The sequence below is a fragment of the Aquila chrysaetos genome, chromosome 3, assembly GCF_900496995.4.
Source record: "Aquila chrysaetos chrysaetos chromosome 3, bAquChr1.4, whole genome shotgun sequence".
Taxonomy (NCBI): Eukaryota; Metazoa; Chordata; class Aves; order Accipitriformes; family Accipitridae; genus Aquila; species Aquila chrysaetos.
The window spans coordinates 61506433-61527849 of record NC_044006.1 but is presented as its reverse complement, the minus strand read 5'-3'; the positions used below and the strand labels follow the sequence as shown (position 1 = coordinate 61527849).

At 36.2% G+C, this 21417-nt stretch overlaps 1 protein-coding gene across 5 annotated transcripts in view; it reads right to left on the bottom strand.

Moving 5' to 3' along the window:
- Window positions 1-21417, bottom strand: part of WAC (WW domain containing adaptor with coiled-coil) — a 64796-nt gene that overhangs the window by 20589 nt on the left and 22790 nt on the right. For 4 of the 5 annotated variants that reach the window (XM_030009132.2, XM_030009130.2, XM_030009133.2 and 1 more), the window contains 7 exons: window positions 18344-18450; window positions 16894-17009; window positions 16219-16331; window positions 14407-14715; window positions 3825-4070; window positions 1665-1787; window positions 466-614 (listed from right to left, as the gene is read on the bottom strand). In XM_030009132.2, coding sequence (XP_029864992.1) covers window positions 466-614; window positions 1665-1787; window positions 3825-4070; window positions 14407-14715; window positions 16219-16331; window positions 16894-17009; window positions 18344-18450 — 1163 coding nt within the window. The remainder of the gene's footprint in view (window positions 1-465; window positions 615-1664; window positions 1788-3824; window positions 4071-14406; window positions 14716-16218; window positions 16332-16893; window positions 17010-18343; window positions 18451-21417) is intronic. The other variant, XM_030009134.1, reaches the window with a different exon arrangement.

The following is a 21417-nucleotide window of genomic DNA, read 5'->3' as shown; positions in this document are numbered from 1 at the left end:
AGAAGGGAAAAGGACATAATGTTATTGACCCTGTAAACACCTAGAACATTTCTAAACCAAATTTGAGACTACATCAAGTCAACTTCCCCAAGAATTTCTCTCCCATTCTAAAAATTGGCTAAAGTCTAGAGAACTGTGCCAGCTGTTGCCTTTGGAGTGAGCTTTTGTTTCCATTTAAATGTTAAAATACTGATCTCTTGGTAATATCTCCAGACAGCATCTGAAGCAAACACAAGATTTTCTTCCAAGAACAGAAAAGCGTACTAGAATTCCATGCTAGAGTTGTACTGCAAAAAACATAGCCAAGTAGTTGCTACCAGTTGTTTCTGTTTCTATTGGGAAAGATAACATACATATTTTATCATCCTGTATATAACTTCTAGCATACAGATATATAGCAGCAATACTTTGTATTACCTATAATGGTTTCTTACTACAATATGGCATAAATCAAGAGGAGCTTACCTTCTGCTGCGATGATACTGGTGGCGTAGTCATCAAAGGTTTAAGCGGAACGGTGTTAGTCTGAGGCGTGCTTATTCTTGGCGATACATACGATCTTGGTGATGAGGCATCAGATGTTAAAGACATTGGAGACTGATTAGATGGCTGAGCTGTAAAGAAAAAAAAAGACTGTCTTTAATAAAACCATATCCTATCTTAAATGTGAATTAGATTTTCTTTTGGTACTTTGGAGTATGCTGTATTAGATAATATAGAAACATATTGACCCTGAGACAGCTGGGGGGGTGAACAACTGGAACAATCAAATGTTCAACAACAACCCTAACTAAAGAACTGTATTCCCCCCAAACCTTCCACTTTGAAAACTTGAGGGGAGGGGGAAAGAGAAGAAGCTATTATGCAATGCTTTTTACACACTAAGAGACTAAATTAGTTTCATTTGTGATTCCTATTTTAGAGTGCTCAACTCGATTTAACCGAAAGAATGCATGAAGAGTTTATCTAGAAAACTATTCACCTATTCTAGGCATCTACCAACAGTTCCCTGCCCATGTTTTAATTACTGGTTAAAAATTAGCATTAGCATAATACTGCTTACCTACTCAATAACGTGACTGCATTTATTGTTTTGGTTTAAGTTTCTAGCTTTATTAAGTTACAAATAAGAATGTATTAAAGATACCTGAAGGAATATCTTGCCTGGAAGCTACTACTTACAGAAGCCTACAACACCCCCCCCCCCCCACCAGATAGAATAAACTTTCTTCTAAGAATTTAAGGCCTCCCCCAAGAGTCACAGTTGCACAGTATTACAAGAAGGGTGTTTGACCAAGGAAGAGTTGTGTTTTATATTGAACATGAAATAATGTCTAATTAAGGTTCAAAATAAATTGAGAGGGTCTTGCACATTTCACATTACTCATATAGAGTTAGTTAACATACAAAGAAAATCCCAAGAAGCAAAACAGAGAAACCCATTTACTTAGTTGCCTGTCAGCTTCCTGCTCCCCAAGTTACAATTTCTTATCCTATCTTTGGAAAAAGAAGTCATTCAACGTTCTCCACACCAGATGGCCAAAGATAAAACAAGAGACAGCTTCTACAAGTTTCAATTGTATCAGCCTTTATAAAATGCAACGTCAGCCTTTATAAAATGCAACGTAACAAATTTACATAAGTGAAAAGAAGACTCTGAATACCTTGCGTAGACAGTTGTGCAGCTTGAGAAATTAGGGAAGTGATATTGAAAGCAGATGGTCCAGCAGTAAGAATTTTATGGAGTATAGACTGCAGAGAGGCTTGTGTCACAGCTGCTGTTAGAACTAAAAACAAACATTCTGTTTTACTGACAATTCTGGAACATCACTTTAAACTGTTCAAACTGCCTAAATACATTTGAAGCCGCATTTTCTTTCTGACTTTGTTCCCGTATCCACAATAGACCAAAGAGCCACCTGAACTATTTTTCAATTATTTGAATTCAATTCATGAATGCCTGGCATGTCTAACCAAGTCCTTTATTTAGTAGTTTTACCTTTGAGACATACACTAAAAAAATTCTTTTAGAAAATAACTTTAACTCGTCAGCTTGACCTTATGGATCAATAATAATTCTTGTAAGCATAAAAAGAGTATTTGTTCAATTTGTTATTGTAGTAAGCAGAATGTGGGGGGGGATTTTAAACTACAGTAATTAAAAAAAATGGCAAAAAAGCAGTATCACTAACTCACTAAAAGAGATGGCGGGGGAAGACTCCCTGTTTAAGGAAAAAGAAAGGAACTTTCAAGTTAAAAATCCAGACACTCAGTGTTTCTTCTTAAAAACAAACAAACAAACAAAACCACACACACAAAACCAAACCACAAACAAAAACAGAACACAAACTTTTTTGTTCTGGGTTTAGCTGTCCCACCCCCTCCTCCTCCAGTAAAGAATTAAATCATTTTCAACCAACTGTTTTAAAACTGCACTACACCAGAAGAGCATCTTACAGTATGAGCTGATGAGACTCAGCTTCTGAACTAATCCTTTCAAAAAGGTGTACAGGCTCTGTGGGACACTTCCTGAACATACACTACCCATGCACAAGTCTGAAAAAACTGACTCACCAGCACAAACACAGAATAACTCTGCATCATGTGAACAGTAAGGGCAGTCCTGCTGTGCAAGGTGAAGTCACTCTGCCCACATGGACCTGCCAGACAGGCCCTCATGCCATCAGAACAGTACTAAAAACTCTTGTTCCAAGACAGACATAGCTGCTGCTCAGATATAGCAAGAGAAAATTACTAGGAACTTAAATTGGCAGCTTTCTAATGAAATACAATTGGAGTCTTGACTAACCTTTCATTTTTTAACAGAAACCACGATAGTCCTACTTTTTTAGTCCAATCTAGTGCACTATAGTTTAAAAAGCTTTTCCCTGCACAGGAAAAAACAATAACCTACTCACCTATTAGTACTGAATGAAGCCATAATATTTGCTGATTAAAAGAAAGACAGCTTTTCCTTATAGATTATCTTAACATACCAAACAGTAACATTTTAAGTAAAATTTTACTTTGACTTTCATGGTTTGCACTTTTAAAAAGTTAATTAACTCTAGGCACTACATGTAAATGTTTTGCTTCCTGTTTAAATCGGTGATCAGTGCACAAGAAGTTCCAAGAAGCAAACAAAAAATCCACACCACTTTCTTCATCAGTAACCTGCCACATGCAGACACCACATTAGATAAAATTACATTCAAAATGCATCAACTCTACTTGTTCTTGCAGCAAAAGGCACTATAGCTAGTTCGAAACTTTCTTCTAATAAACTAGGCCAATGTGACAAAAATCTAAGGGATACACCGATTACATGCGCAAAATTTAACTTGCTAGCAAAATTACTGATATGCTATCTTTACTCAGAGAAGCTAACATGTTCCACTAAAGAAAAAAGTTGACAGGCAACAAGATTTAAAAATCCCTAGGAGTTTCAGTATTTGCAAACACATATCATTAGAATAGCAGCACAAACTACAGAAAACAAAGAACATTACACGAAACAAAAGAACAAAAAGCTCTAACTAAATTTTGTGCAACAGATGAACGCTGATACAGCGATTAAGTCACCAGTCTCAATTAGACTGCTCACATACATCAGCATTTATTAGCTTAACAACCTTAAACGTTACTTGGCTAATTTAAAAAAGTTTAACAGAGAAAAACAAACAAAATCAATCCCTACTTTATCTAGGGATTCATTTATTCACTCTTCATTTAAAGTAAGACTTGCATTTACTACAATGCTTAATATCCAATAATACACTAATGTGTGTAAATAAGAGATTATATCAACTTTAAAGAATCCTTACCTTCATTGATTTTGGATATATCTACGCTAGAATTATTAAGCTGCAAGGTGGCCTGCAGAGCAGGCAGCAGCTGTCGAAGGAGATTTGGGTCCTGAAGTAACGGAGGAATTGGTGATTGTGGGACAGGCGAGACAGGAACTGTAGGAGCAGATGAAGCAGGTGCAGAAGTTGGATTCAGTCCAGAAGCAGAAGATGTAGAAGGAGTTGTGCAAGAATGTGATACAGACTTGTCCACAGATGCAGACTCTGAACAGAAGACAGACAGTAATTTTCATTTTCCCCAATATAACCTGACAACTTCTCACTAGTACAATATTCATATTAAATTCAGAAGATCAAATGTTTAACTATCTTAATAAGAAAAAAAACCCACAACCAAACATGAATATAATAAAAATTGAAGATATTTGATATCTATTGTAATTTATGCTACTGAGCCTAGTATTTATTAGGAACACACACACACACAAAAGTTTTTCCACTTCAAGATATTGGACTGAAAGCTGCCAGTGTTACAAATGGGAATTTTTTCCCCCCTAGCTTTTACAACAAACATGGGTCAAAAATTCCTTAGTGATTTTTCCTTTACTGTGCATACACTCATATTCTATGTTTTTACTCATGATTCCAATCTTTCTTTGGAAAATATACTATGAGCAAGAAACTTACAGCCCGTGGACTTTACAGATACACTAGTATGACAGATTTGAGGGGAGGGTATAAGCCATGCTTTATTTATTCAGAGACCCAGCTACAAGAAGCTACAAAATAAAGACCACGTCTATCACACACAACCCAGCTACATTGCTCAGGATTCACAGACAGGATAATGAGCTGTACGAGAAATGTAAAACAAGATCTGTTAACATCCCCACAGCAGAGTGGAAAAACATCTAATAATGTATCTGCCCATAATTAATTTCAAACTTGTCAGCTTGTCCTGAAGCATCAAGACCTATATCCTTTTATCAACACTTATTATCCACAGAAATGCTTGGTACTTAAATTCAATTATACTGTACAGCAATTTGTTCTAATTAACGTGAGTTATTTAATTAATTTTAAATTTGACTTCCAGTTAACATGAAAGTTTCTCCTCCATTCCAGTACTGTGAGAAATTCCTCCACTGAAAATATTTCCACTTACTAAACGTTTACCATCAGTCACTTCAAAGATCCTTTTTTTAAGAAGCCTGTATCACTATATTTCAATTTTAGTGTCCCCTTCTCTCATCCCCATTAAACCCATCAGAGATCTCTGCCCCCAAATTCAGTCAAGACTAATGCCTCTACAGCACCAAACAGGCTGGATGAAGAGTGGGAAGATGGATGTGAATCCAAGACCTCACACAGGATGCTTGCCCATAATATTGAAGATCTGGATTTTAAACCCACCTCAAACTGGGCAAAGAACGTCCACCTCGATATTCCATATTTCAGGCAAAAATCCAAATGAAAGCTAAAACAACTGGCTGGGAAACTCTTTAACTGTAAAGGTGTGTTTGTTTTTTTTTCTTTGGAGAGATGGTCAATTTAAGAAGAGGAAGACATTTAGTAAAGAAGAAAAATGAAAAGGTCTTGTTTTGTTTTACTACATAAGAATAAAATGTTACAAAATTTCTAAAAGCTTTTGTTTTCTGACAGCCTTAATTGCAACTTTTGAGACTAATTTGGAGAAGAACCCTAAAAAAAAAAAAAATAAAAAATGACTGGAGTACCAATACATAAATCAAATGAGATTAGAAATCTCAGTGAAGAGAAAGGGGACTTCTGCTTCTATGCAGTTACAGTAGTCACAAATACTCCAAAAAAACCTTTTCCAGTCAGGTAGCTGAGAACTCTAAACCAGAAAAAAAAATGCTGAAGAATCCAAATTTGACAGCTTGCAAGGATGCAACAGCCAGGGCCCACAGACATATTTTGATGTTTCAGGCAAACTCCTAAAAAAGAGGCGGCCTTATCTAGTCACATGCTCCTCAGGACAAGGGGTTTGCTTTCAATGTACCTGTAAAGGGACCTGTTCATTTGGCCAGGAGCTTTCATAAGAAGAACTTACAAAGGAACAAGAAGTGTTACAAAGACTGAAGAAAAAAAAAACACCAGATTTTTTATATGGTTTTCAGTAACATACGACTAGGACAGCTGATTAGGTATTAGCCCCCCTTAAAGCAGTAAGTCATTCATAAAAGTCTTTGTTATAGTGTTACATACAAAATCTTAAGTTATGGTGTTCAAAGTAAACTTAAGACAACTGCAAGTCAAGACATATCAAGCAAACAAGAATCTTACCACACTAAACAAAAACATGTGGAGTTTAAACTGAACTTGGATCTGTCATAGTCCACATAAAGACGAGATACACTGGCATACAAAAGCAAGGGAATTAAAAGCACAATGGTGCATGTTAGTACTTATATGTGCAAGTCTCCTACCCTACAGTTTTGAGAACCTTACAAAAAAACCCCAGAACACCCAAAAACAAACAAAAAAAACAACAGAACACCCTAATTTAAAAACAAATAAACAAAACAGGAAAAAAAATACTAAACAACTACCAGCACTAATTTCAAAACATATTTATTGTAGTTAGGTTTGTCTTCACAGTTGAATTATTTTAAGCGAAGCAGCAACTCACTATTATATTAATTCACATAAGCAACACCTGAGCTTCAAACCACACCACAATACCAAACAGCTGGAAGTATTTTTCACCCATGTTGCAGTTTTGAACACAAACTGAATCACAGGCAAACTCAAGGTAACAATGCAGTGAAGACAAACCTTAAGACCAGTTCTGGGTATTTACTCATTTCTTGAATAAAAGGACTCAAAATGTGTCATACAAAACCACTGAGTTCCAACAGGTCTGTAAAGTACTTTAGTTTTGGTGAGCTCCTCTGCTATAAAAATGCAAACTGAATTACATTAAAACAACACAGTCCAGCTAATTCTTTTAGACAATATGGAGACACTATGCTGAGCTGTATTATTGCAGGCATTTTAAGTATGTTAAAACACACCTGTGAAAGATATTTTTTGTACCATCACCCAGATTAAACACCTAAAGAAAGTGACGTGAAAAAAGCATCGTGTCTAACATTCCGACCTTTTGAGATGGTTAACATTACAAAACCAACAGTTCAAATGTTATGAAAGAATACATCTCTATGATCACAACTATCTACGCATACATCATATTATAACTCTGTGTTACTGAACATCATAGAGGATGCAGAGTACAATGAATGGTCAGAACATCACTGCACTTCACAAATTAAGTAATTTAAGTTATTCACAGTGAAATAAAGGGTATAAACCGGTTTCTGCCAAAAAAAGTTGTAAAAAATATTTGCGGAAATACAAGTATTTCTTGTTTGTATTAAGTAGCCTGAATGGCTATTTTCTTCTCTACAAAGGGAAACTCCTTTGTGATGAAAAAAACATGCTAAAAAATATAGACTACAGATTAGTTCTGTATAATCACAACTTTTATTACCTTAATTTAAACTAAGGTATCTTACTCCATGGCTTCCAGACTGGATGCTTGATTTCACAGAAATAAATCCAAGAAATACTGCCAATAAAACAAAGCCTCTAAATATTTACATATCCATTTTCGTGTAATATAATTATAAAGGTTTAAAACTGGTTTAGTTTATGATGCTATACAGAGCTTGCAAGCTTTGCCTTTGAAATTAACACAACTAGTCAAAACTCCTCAAGATGAAATGTTTGTTTCACAGAAGTCCTCAGATATCACTCACTGGGTGATTTTCCACAAATAAAAGCAGAAACTTCTCACTCCTTCCTTTTCCTGCCTAATTCCCCTTTTCTGATTTGCTTTGAGAGACTGTTTCATTTTATATTTTGCCACACAGTTTACTTTTCAACATTTAAACAGTTTCCTACTTTCTAAAATATTTACTAAGATTTTAAAAAAATGCTTAGAATTATACAGTCCTGTAAATCTTAAATGCATTTGAAGCCTTAACCGTCATGAAACACAGTCAAAATGAACACAGCATACTGAGAAAAGCTAAATATCTTTACAAATCTAAGTCCTTTAGTTTTACAACTCAGATACACTGGTCTCTACAGCTGTGTCAACAGACGTTCATGTTCATTAACAAGCTAACTACAGTATTATTGCAAAATAAGGCTTTTGATTACACGGCAGTCATTCATAAACCTGATTTGAACCATTAATACATCAATCAGACTGATTTTGAACCTACAACTGAAATTTTACAAACAGAAAATGCAAACTTGGTCCGTCTTATACAAAAAATACTCTTAAAGAAAAGATGAGCTGTGCTGCAAGGGCTGCAAAAGTCTTAGACTATGATTGAAGTTGCCTGCTATCAGACAGGGCAACTCTGCAGCCTCTTCATTGTCAACAGCAATTTCCATACAAATGCTATGCAAATGACTCTTCAACCTCACATAAAATTTCAGCTATTATCACGAAAGTCCCAAGGATAACTTTTTAAATAAGAAAAAACAAAAAAAAATTTAAAACCAAAATCAGACCATAGCCTTCTGTGATCTTTTGAACTGTTGAAAACTTTGTTAATTAAAATCTGTTTTAGCTCTTCGCCTGAATAAATAAAAAATTAAAAATTAGAATATTTTTTAAATTATTTTTTTTTATTTTAAAAATACGACCTTGCACCAATTTTTCCACGATAAGCTAAGCACATTAAAGTTCCAATTTCTGGAGCTTTTAAGAAAACTTGTGAAAAAATCAATTCACTTTGTTGTGACAGTATAAAAACACGGTATGCTTTCTGACAATCATGTAAACAAGCTAATTAGATGTAGCCTATATGTAGAACTACAATATAGAACTAAACAAGTTTCTGGACCATCAGCTTTAATCATATGGGAAAAAAATGAGCAAGAAATAAAGCCACGCAAAAAAAAAAAAAAAAAAAGGAGGAAAAAGTAATCAGATGGCAAACAAAAACAACTAGATATGGAGATTAACTTAATGTGAAGAACTATTAATTGGTTTTACATTAAAATGGAGCAGGAAAAAAACCTTTTTATAACAAAAATAATTTTCTAAGACCACAATAATTAGGAAAGAGCTTTCTATTCATAACCTACTCTGCTGGAATGTGACCTGTGATCACATCTTTTGGACAAAAAGGAGAGCAGTCTGAGTTATCGGGCAGTATTCTCTATGACAAGAACCTGTACGACAAAGGTGCATCTTTGTCGCAGGTTTCACAAAGAGGTATCTGAAGTAAACTGGAGGCTATTGCTTGCCCCAGAAACATCATGTCAAGTCAGAATGTAAACATTACACTGCATATCTCCAAGCAGTGTGGATTTTTTAACAAGGCCAAGTAATCCGTTCAGAAAAAACACCACAGATCATTTTCAGCAGTTGTGTCACAATGTTCGTCAATTACAACCTAGATACAAGGCGGCAAACACTTCGCTTCTCTGAGTTTGAGGCAGTATATTAAAATGCTGTTGAATCTTGCTGTTACCAGTCTCTGCCCCTTCTGACAAGAACCTTTGCTCCTAAGCAAACAGCTGATCCACTAGTGAATCTCATTCTGAAAGGCAATTCTCAGCCTAGCATATTACAGTTAAAATAAAGTTATTCGGACTAGCTTTAATGCAGGGGAGTGATCAGCTACTCTGTTTCAATGAAGAGCTCTTGACGCCAACACTCCTGCATCTCTGTTGTGCCTCAGTCACCCCATTCTACCTGCTGCCATCCTTTAAGAACCTGTTCCTAGTACTTGCTCACTCCCTTCTTGCCCATGGTGTACAGAGTTATTTAGGCACGTTAGTGTGACAGAGAAGTGACTGGGGAAAAAAGAAACAAAAAGAGGAAACTTTTTTGTGCAATAACTTCCTTCACAGTTCTAACAACTAATATACTAGTACTCCCTATACAATGAGTAGCTTTAAAATACTGCTATACATAAATTGTTCTTATTCTGCCGCATATATAGACAGCTGATTTATTTCAACAAACATTTTTTTAATGACATGGAAATTACCCGCTACTGTTGAATAGATAACTCCCAGATTATCAATGTGATCCTTTGAATGTTCCAATAGCTTTTACTACTGATGTAATTTTTTATGCCATTTAAAACAAAACCAATGCAAAGTCCTTCAGATTCAACACTACAATATTAACCAATCACTCTGTTGTGAGCTTGAGCTGTATCTTTGCTCTGCTAGCAAGTCATGCACGTGTGCTCTCACAGTGTGCTCTTTGTGGGAGGAAAATTGTATTACAAAATTTTCAGAAATTCAATGCCTTATTGCCCCATAAACCTCACCTCTGCTATACTGATTAAACAGCTACCACCTAGAACAGCTAACTCATCTGCTTGATTTACTGCTGATGACTAAGAATCATAACACATTCATCTGTGCTGAAATACCTTAAGTGTACAGTCCACCAACCAAGTTCTCTGAGCAGTGACAGTCACATTTACCTGTTTTGCATAGTTCAGTTCTGATCTAAGGACCTTAAGCCACACCAAAATGTATAAATATTTAAAAGCAATGTGTTTTGTAAACACGTTTGGCCAAATGAAACTATAGCAACAACAATATCTGGGTTTTCAAATACACTCAAATTATCTAAAATTAGAAAAATATGCAAATTTTTGTACTTGGATTACTCTGGTCTTAAAACTGAATTTGTATTTGTATTTTATCTCTGCTGCCAAAATAAATGTAACAGCAATGCTCAGCAAACAAGTATAAAGTACTGGAAGAAACCTCTAACAGTCTCACTAGTGTAATTTTTTCTAACCACTGTATGAATTGAGTAATATACTTCAAACAGCAAAACTCAGCCAAAGAAGATGCAATGATACCATGTTAATAACTGACTGCTAAAGACTAGCAAGTGTTACAAGTAAGAAAACCACAGGGTGAGAACAGAATGAGGAAGAAGCTCAGCTGTCACTGACCAACCACTTTAATCTGTCATCATCAGGGTCACAACCCACGCAGCATTGCACTGGCCGGCTTGCTGAGTTTTGTCAGAAGAATTTTAGAGTATTGTTGCACTAGAAACAGAACTGCTGCCTGATGGGACTTGGAGGAAAGGTGTGAGAAGTATCCTACAGACAGACACACTGTTAAGATACGGACAATACAACATTTCATTCAGTAACTGAATTAGAAATCGGAAAATGTGATTGTGCCCTACAGATAAAGCAGCCAAAAAGTAGGAAAAGCAACCCCACACTTTACCTGCATAAAGCACTCACAGTGAGCACAAACAGAAGCAGCAGATTCTGACTGGAACATTCAAACCAAAGGGTAGAGGTCAAATAGTTCCCCAGGAACTCTCCACTACTGCCAGTCATTGAGGGCAGAGGACTACCGCTAACAGCTGAGCTATAGTTCAGCCAGGGATTTTATTCAATCTCCTTGTGGGACTACAACATACCCCTGCAGCAAAAGAGATTGAGCTGAAAAAAGTGTTGTTGTTGTTTTTTGTGGTTTTTTGTTGATTTGTTTTTTTACAACTATTACTGCATTAAAAATTACACACTAAGAACAGAACTATTAAAACAGTGGTACATATATGCTGGCATAAGGCTGCCAGCAACACATTGAAAAGCTGCAAGAACTCATTTAGGCAAGGACTACTGCACATACTATTCAGTCATTTGGACCAAGCTATTTTTATAAGCAAAAAATACAGCTTTACCTCTTTTTAGAAAGAGAGAGGGATGGCACAGCTAGGAAACAGATGATGATCAGAGGCTGTTTGCTTTACTAGTGTAAAAATAAACCCCTCACACTATTTTCCAATTTTACAAAGATACTTTTAGAAGATTGTTTGAACTGAGTGTCTCAGGACAATTTTTTTTTTTTTTTTTTTCATTTTGTATCACAGCTACAAACAAATGCTTTTAAACACTGCATACCTATAGTACTACAGGTTCACAGTCACCTCTGGGAAAATGAGTAACAGAAGCAAACTATCCAAAAACATCCCAATGTACAGCACTGCTTCCTCCCTTCTTTTAAATTTAAATACATAAAATGCTACAGAAATTATACTGATCAAATTTCTTATATATAGAAAAGTCCACTTTCACAAAAGAGAAAAAGGCATGACTACTGAATATCCTCTTTGAATGATCTCTTATCATAATATAAGCTGCACTGATTTTTTCTGTTTCTGTAAGAGAGGTATTCAAGCAACATGTGAAAACTCACTTTTTCTGGAATAAGTATTTCAAGCCCAACTTTCATCTATTCTAATTCTTCAATTATTTACTAACTTTGTGTAATCCACCCTGTCTGAAGCTCAGGAAGTATTATATTTGCTCACAATGAAGTGCCACGAAACACATCAACGAGGCAAGAATATTACAGAGAATCTATCCATTTAACCCATGTAAGCTTAAAAAAAACTACATAGGAATACAGAAATTAAGTGATTATTTAATATAGAACCATCCATGGTAACATGGATTCTAAAGTAAGATTTATAGTGTCAAGACCATCCTGTGCAATCATTTTCACTATTTGTACCCCGTTGCATGTTCTCAAATGAATGTCCTATGTAAGGAATACTAGAACTCCCTGCCAATATCTGTAGCAGTTGTCACAATGGGAAATTAATTCCTTGAATTGCAGTAAAATTCAGTTGGTCAATTTAAGTGGCAGCAACTAATAAAGGTATGCAGTAAAGCAGGGAAAGAATATATTTGAAGTCTGATCACACACCAAACAGGAATCAAGCACATGCCAGAACTGAGTAATAATAAGGGTTTTCTTTAAGTATATTTTAAAGATAGTAATGAAAATAGAGAGGATACAGTAAAGTACACTTGACATGGATGCTTTGCACTATTGTGTTTAAAAGTGCATCAAACTGCAGTCAAAACATAGAGGCTGAACTGAAGCAGATAGCTATGGTATTCAGTATAAGAACCATGCATAAACTAGTCCACCTTCTTGCTTCCCTGTGTTGAACAGAAAAAGGCTTGCTGAAAATCTTCTGTTCCTCTGTCGTTTATAGTCAACATTCACGTACCAGGTCATGTAAAAGTTGCACAAAGACTCAAGAAAAACATACAAAATTTCTTTATATGCACAATTTTCTTACATTGCAGTATTTGCCAATGTACAGTATTGTTTGGTTATTTTGGATGGCCAAGTGCACTTATCTCTGTGTAAAAGCTGGAATTCTTTAATAAAGAAAACTGGAAGGCAGGAAAGCAAACGCAGAGTATAAGACCAATGTCAGACCTGAGTCTTTTTGGTCTTCTTTTTAGCACTGCACTATTCTTCTGTTACTAGACAGACTTGCAAATATCAACAGGGCAACAAGCCATCTTCCAGAAAAGAATTCAGTGTCATAATAATTAAGCAATATTTTAAATTAAAACCAGACATGTTTATCAAAAATTACTGTTTCCCCTCCCAAAGCTCCCAAAATAGAATTTTCTTATACAATGTTACTCTCTAAGAAGGGTCTAGAGCACAAGTCTTATGAGGAACAGCTGAGGGAACTGGGGTTGTTTAGTCTGGAAAAAAGGAGGCTGAGGGGAGACCTTATCACTTTCTACAACTACCTGAAAGGTAGTTGCCCTCAAGTTGCTCCAGGGAAGGTTTAGATTGGGTATTCGGAAAAACTTCTTCACCGAAAGCGTTGTCAAGCATTGGAACAGGCTGCCCAGGGAAGTGACTGAGTCACCATCCCTGAAGGTATTTAAAAGATGTGTAGATGTGGCGCTTTGGGACGTGGTTTAGTGGTGGGCTTGGCAGTGCTAGGTTAACGGTTGGACTTGATGATCTTAAAGGTCCTTTCCAACCTATATGATTCTATGAAAGTATCACACTATCACTAATAACACGCATCTCCATTCTCACAATCTTCTTGGGCTCTTATTCCCTAATAATGAAGTAAATCCAATTAAAATATAGACCTTCGAAGGGTCCCAAACAATGCATGGTAAAGTCTTGATGTTTGCTTGATGACTTTAAATTTCTGGTACGTATTATACAACTTTCAGCCGTGAATTACAAACTTTCAGCAGCTTTAGAACTGAAGATCCAGTATATCACAAGACAGATCAAACCAGAAGAATAGCTGTTACAGACATGTAGAAAACTGTTGCCTTCTGTAAGAATTGCACTTGTGTTTATTGAAGAGTTTGACACTGGCATTCCAAACAGTAACAGCAGTTCATAAAATATAATGGTCCAAAATGACTTTCAAATGGTGTAACTACAGCTATGTTAAGAACTCAAATAATGGCAAAGATCCAAAACAACATGAGGGAGGACAAAAATTAAAATATGTCCTACTAAAATACATCCTTCAAGTTACCATTTGAAATTATAATTTGCAGAATTAGCCAGTAAACAGCAAATATTGCAGCATCAATTTGAAGTTGTGTGAGATACAGCAAATGTGGTTTAAGGGGAAATAAACACATCAAAACAGTAATCGGGTTCTAAGCACACACAATCAACAGGAAAAATATCTTTAAATTCTTGAACTAACATACTTTGCACAAGCAATGCAAATGCAATGCATCATCTTAAATACTACAAGGAATTTCATTAGACATACCTTTTCTCTCTGTTTTCTGTGCAGGGATGGAAGATGTGGATGTAGGCAGTTTTGATAAAGTAGATGCTCCATTAGCATCAAAGGATTTCTTTGGCTGGTGATCAGATTGTAGAGAAAATGGACTAGGAGGAACAGTGCTTGGGGTAGCAGTTGGATGAACCACTGGTTTGATGGGATGCTGTACTGGAGTAGAACTACTGTGAGTCTCTGCTCTTGGCAGTCTGTAGTCTCTGTCATTGTGCCTGCTTGTTTGAGATAAAATATTCTGTGGGAGCATACTACTGGCGTCACTGGAATGCTTGTCTTCCACTTTTTTTCAGGATTCCCCAAGTAACATTGCAATAAGAAAAAAAGATTCAATTAGAAACTTGTCTAAGATTGCAGTGACTGATTAATACAGCTGCACATCAACAACTAGAGCTGATTGAACTTCTTAGGATTAAAAAAAAAGCCTCAAGTAGATCAGCATCAAAAAAGGCAAAATTTAATTTTACTCACTGACAAAATGCATTTTCTCTGATCTTTGCTTGAGTTACAGTTCCGGTTAAACACTGTGTTTTGATGAAAGGCTGCTTTATAACAAGTGTTACAGTCAAGTTAACTTTTGAAGTCTCCTAAAAAATCTAAACCAAAATCTATTATTTCTACCTTATATTTAGTGTGAAGAGATAATCCGTGCCATTTTTCTTTTGTTCACCGAAAATCCTGAACATCGAGTATAATTTAATGGTTTCAAATTCTAGCCTTCAAAGAATTCCACTTTAAGTCACTTGAAAGTAAATTATTTGTAGTAGTACTCAATTGAATTAATTCAAGAAAACTGGGTATTAAATGAGTGACTAATCTGCATTTGTCACATGATCAGAGACTCTAGAATGTGCTACACAGGGAACATACCAAGCAAATATAGAGTAATTCTTTTTATTGATTTCTAGATTTTCGTCTGTCACAAAACAAATAGTTACTGCAATATGCATTTCTACTATCTTTTTGTAGCATACAGTATGTTTTAGCATATGCAGTATGTTTCAGCATACACAGAAAAATAGCCCTTTATACATCTCTGCCTTGTCAAGTCCCAAGCAAGGGGTGGGGGGGGGGGGTAGATTAATACTTTGGCTTCTACTTTTAAACCACCCTGAGAACTATGCTACAAATTCACCCAAACTACATCAGCATACAGAAAGTATCTCACAGTACAGTCATTTCCCAGAAAAATCTGACAAAGATTAAAGCTAGGTATCAGGAAAAAAAATTCCGAGTAACAGAAATTCATAGTCCAGGAAAGGCTTTGCTAAGAGTATTGGCATGGTAAAAATATGCTTTCAATAATGTCCACAAGCCTCTGAAATCCCTGATATCATAATCCATTAAATTACCTTATTATTTTCAGATGTGAAATCAATGTTTTAAAAGAGACTCCTGCATCTCTATTTTTAAGCTCAGAATATGACACTGATGGGTCTCAGTGATCACAACAGTCCAACTATACCATAAACTGTGCAAGTTGTTTCAATAACTACCTATAAAGATAATCAAATTGGGCAGTAAAAGCTGCAAAAAGGAGGAGTACCATGAAAAGCATTAAGCAAGCATTGTACTAGTAAAACCTCAAAGTTATTTTAAGAAACAACATTTGGAAGAGCTGTCTGTGCTATCCACTTTGGCCTTTTTATATAAAAAGGTGAGACAAACAGCTAAGGAAAGGGATTTCTCTTTTTTTATTTTTTTTTTTAATTTTTTTTTAAGTTTGGAAAAGAAAACAGTAATGCAAACAAGGCAAGAATATATTACTGTAAAAAAACCACATACTTCCACTGGCAAACCCACTGGCAGCTGTCGCCTGCATCACCTCTCTTCTGTAGTCCCTATCTTTTGGAAAACTGTTAACTGACATTTTGCTTGCTTCTTTTTGTCTCTGCTCTCTGAAGAAAAGAAAACACAAGTTGAGTAAGAACTTACATCATCTAATAATATAACACTTTCTATGGGTGAAGTTACATGAGATGAATTAAACTACCCTAAGAGCTTGCTGCTACAGATGGGGTAGGCAAACTCCAGCCATCGCTCCCTTACACCAGTGCTTGTCAAAGCCCCCAGTATACCAGCTCAGCTCACTAACATCACACAAAAAAAACCCCAAACAAAGAAAAAACCCAACCAAACAACCCCCCCCACCAAAACAACAAAAAAACCAACCGCCCATGCCATCATTAAAAAAAGAATTAAAAAAAAAAAACAAAAAAACCCCAAAACCCAAAAACCAACACCAAACCAAAAAAAACCCCAAACCAACCATACTTCCCCGCTCCTGCTCTGGGTCATTAAGAGATAAAACAGGTACCAGAGGTCATGGTAAGGTTAGGAACACGATAGACTTGGACCACAATCTTTTATAGCAGTAATCTATTAGATAAGCTCAACTGCTCTTAAATGAGCATAAGAATATTTGTTCTTTATACAATGAAAACAGACACACAGATATACCTTTCCAGCCACTCTTTTGGTTTTTCCCATTGTGAAACTTCTGTTCGGCAGTTGTAGTAGTATTTTTTGCCTGAAGAGCTGATGTGTTCAGACCAATCATCCGCAGAATCGTAAGCCTTTAAAATACAAACAGGTTGAACAAAAGACTACTTCAGAGTTTTAATATACAAATGTAAAACCTTCCACCATTTTTAAAACTACATAGCGTCCTCATATGCACCCATATCATTGCTTTCCATTTATACCATCTCTAAATGCCTGTTTCATTTTGGTAGTTTGAAGATGTGACCGCTATGCTCCTGTTGCATTCTGCAATAGTTTCCTCTGTTTTATTCCCATCAACCCTGAAACAAAATCTAATAGTATGTTTAGTGGGATACAGTAATATCAATATTGATAATATTAGTTTTCTGCACCTTAACACTTCCTCAAAACTATTAATTATATTTTCAAAATTTTTCAAAAATTTATCTATTCTGTTTTCAGTGCCATTTTTAATAAACTGTCCTGGTTTCAGCTGGGATAGAGTTAATTGCCTTCCTAGTAGCTGGTACAGTGCTATGTTTTTGAGTTTGGTATGAGAAGAACGTTGATAACACTGATGTTTTCAGTTGTTGCTAAGTAATGTTTAGTCTAAAGTCAATGATTTTTCAGCTTCTGATGCCCAGTCAACAAGAAGGCTGGAGGGGCACAATAAGTTGGGAGGGGACACAGCCAGGGCAGCTGACCCAAACTGGCCAACGGGGTATTCCATACCATGTGACATCACATCTAGTATATAAACTGGGGGGAGTGGGGGTGGGGAGGACTAACTGGGGGGTTGTGAGCAATTGCATTGTGCATCACTTGTATATTCCAATCCTTTTATTATTACTATTGTAATTTTATTAGTGTTATCATTATTAGTTTCTTCTTTTATGTTCTATTAAACTGTTCTTATCTCAACCCATGTTTTACTTCTTTTCCCGATTCTCTCCCCCATCCCAGTGGGTGGAGGGAAAGTGAGTGAGCAGCTGCGTGGTGCTTAGTTGCTGGCTGGGGTTAAACCACAACACAAACACAACCCTAACTACTAAAACTCGGATAATAAAGTGACTAAAATTCACAAAGTGTAATGCATCTTCAATAAGTAAAATCATACTGTCTTCTCTAGATTTACCAACAAAGTAAATGGAAAATATTTCTCTATATATCTACTTCATTTAAATAATGTAGTATTTTAAAACTCGAGACAGGTACATCAAAGCTCTAATGATTATCAATTAAAATAGTTTTACAACACATTAACAACTGCAGCTTGGGTTTACAGAATGTTTATAAAATAAAGACTGATGCTGGAAAACTCAATGAAGCAGGTAATGTTCATACCGCCTGTTTTAGACAAAATGATGAAAATACAGTGTGTATGAATGGGGTGACACAGAGATGAATACCAATCACAAATACTCACTGCATCAGAAGTTTTGCTTGGATTATTGCTGGGATTAGAAGAATGTGAATTTGAACTATGAAGAGCACTGTGGTTATGTGAATTTTCTTGTGGAGAGTAACTGGTCCCTAAAGAAAAAAAAAAAAAAAACAAACCAAAAAACTGTTCACCATGTATGTTTTCAAAGAAATCAACCATCTGCATTCTAAGGAGGTGGAAGGGGAAAGGAGAGGGGAAGGGAGAAGGCAAGTTGTCCACAGCCTGGACCACAGCATAGTTCAGATGCATAAGTATTTCAGGAGGCCATATGCGTATTTCTTTTTCACAGTGTAAATTTCACTTTCTAGTTACAATAATGCAGTATGTCCCTTCACTAGTCTCACTCTCAAACTTCATTCCACTAAAAACAAACAAGTAGGAAGAGTCCTAATATGTCAATTCAGAAATTAAAAGACATTTCTCCTCAACATTAAGTCAGAAAGTTTAAATGGATTTATCAACAGCCTACACAGTTAGATACACAAAATCAGGTTTTAAGTTCACTGGAGCAATGCTGTAGTCTCAAAAGGGTTAAGAAAACTTGTAACTGGTTGTAGGTAACTACTTCTGTTTATGCATATATATTAAATTAATTTTCCCGCACCTCAGTCTCTGCAATATAGGTATCAACATCTAGAATACCAAAAGCAGCATTTTGCAAACGGCTGCCTGCTTCTGGCCTCCCTAACAACTGCTTCTCAAGTTAACCAGTTTTTCTTCCTTGCTGTGAAAACAATTGAACACAAAAAAAACAGCTGGGAAATGAGAAGGGAGATAATGCTTAACAACTTTTAAAGTTTTAAATATTCACAGAGATCACATCAAACTAAGAAAAACCATTTTCTTACACATTTCAGGGAAAAATCTAGATATTCCAAATACAGCACTCTCCCTGCCTTTATTTTTCCTCTGCCTACTGAGAAGTTTCTAAATACCCAGGGATACTACATCAGGTACCACTAGCTTCACCTACCATATAGTGATCTAAATAGGAAGTCAAAGTGCTCTGCAAATTGCAAAGACTGTATGTTACGGGCAACTACAATAGAGAATACTGATAGTGGACTGATAGGTGGGAGTGAATAAAGCCATTAAAACAAATACTTTTTAAGCCTTCTGAAAACCACACATGCAGAAGATGACTAAATGATATATCATGATGCAGAATGGGAAAGATTATAACGCAAATTCTACCTTCTGACTACACAACCATTGACAAAATTACTATTTCAAACTTCTTCCTCCCCAACCCTAACCCTGCAGGTTAGAAAAACAGTCCATCACAAAAGCAAAGAGGTACACCATGACCAATCTGTTCAGTACCCTACAAACGTTAAAGGCTGATTTGCACATGCATGAGTTATTGCAACCTAAACCACCAGAGTATTGCAGCTCTGAACCTTTTCCTACACTATTTTGGCTAAAACCATATGTCATTCTCTTTAAAGATCGGGTGAGGAGGAAAAAGTCTTGTCCTCAAATACAGCCTTCCAAAAGCAAGACAATTAAGTTCTACACCAAAAGTATCTTGCATGCTCAGAGCCAGGTGGAATGACTTAAAATGGGGGTAACTTAAGCTTGTCAAAGCAATACTCACAACATCACGTGCTTGTGATGCACATGAATAACAACAAAAAATTGAGCTTCTAGTGAATGGTGTGACTTTACATGTTATGTACATTAGAAAATTCCAGAATTTAGACTTCAATATACATTTATAAAACCAGACACACTTAATTCCCCTAAATGTATGCTAGAAGTATATTATAATTACATAATTATAAGACTGTACTCCTCATTCACACCAACAGTCTTAATTTTTTTTTTAGACCCTGATTATGGAGTGAGACAGCTGTTTAATATTTTTGTATTAATCACTCTGTTAATAGTCTTTATTTACTATACCCTTCCCAAACACTACTGAGATAAAATCATTAAAATTTCTTTATGTATTTCTGTAGGTTGCTTAATGCAGACTTACTAGTTCATTTCTACTATAAGGTAAAATCATCTCCCTTTTTAAAGGAAAAAACAAGATGAAAATGCCAGATGGCTTGTTTGAACAGTTTGATATTTGTCACTTCAAAGCTTCAGAAAACACCAATGCAGTTAATTTACTGTAATCCCATACAATGGATGCAGTAACTACACTTTGTTCAGCATATTCAAGATGTAGTCGGTGATTTTTAAATACTGTAGTCATCTGAACACACTGCCACAGTGAATCTAATCTAACACGCATTTTCCAAACATGAATAAAAGCCAACAACATACATGTTAAATCAATAAAATCCTTTAATGCCAATTCTAGCCAACCCATAAACAAACCCCTCAAACTCACTGAACAGACTTTCAGCCCCTACATGGTCTAACAGTTCAGCAGCATCCTCTCACCATTCCACAGTTCCCTGCCGCCCTGGTTCCCAGTACCAGTACTGAGTCACAAAGCACCCAGGATGGAGTATCAGAGAGGCTGCAGCAGTCACACCCACCTACAGCTGGCCCTGATAGTAGAAACACCTACTATGCAGCAGTTTCTTCATAAGGAGCCCCTGGGCCTCTCCATGCTGAGCTGCCATCCTCCTAGCAGAATCCCAGGCTGCACACCCATGGGCTTGCCCTGAATCAGGGATCCTGCCCTACCCTGAGCTGGCCTCAGCTGCATTAAAAACTGATCATGGCTGCTCCAGAAATACCAATTGCCTCAGGTTGCCAGGACAAGCTATGTGGGCTTTTACGAGGGCCAACCATAAATACATACCCAATGGCGTCTAGAGCAATTACACAGTGTAATTACAGATGCAGGTTCACCCCCATACCTCCATTTTATGCGTAATACTGCTTTATGTTTGGATCAGTACCCAAACTTCAAGGGAATGAGGATACAAAAGGGCTGCCAAACTGATGTTTGCTGTTGGGAAGCTTCCAAGACCAAAGCAGATGATACTCTGGAGAACAAGAGTTTTAGGCACTTCATACAAGTTAAGGGCTTAAAGATCATATATAAACACCAAAACTGTATCACCAAATCAACCACATACTAAAATCTTGCTGCC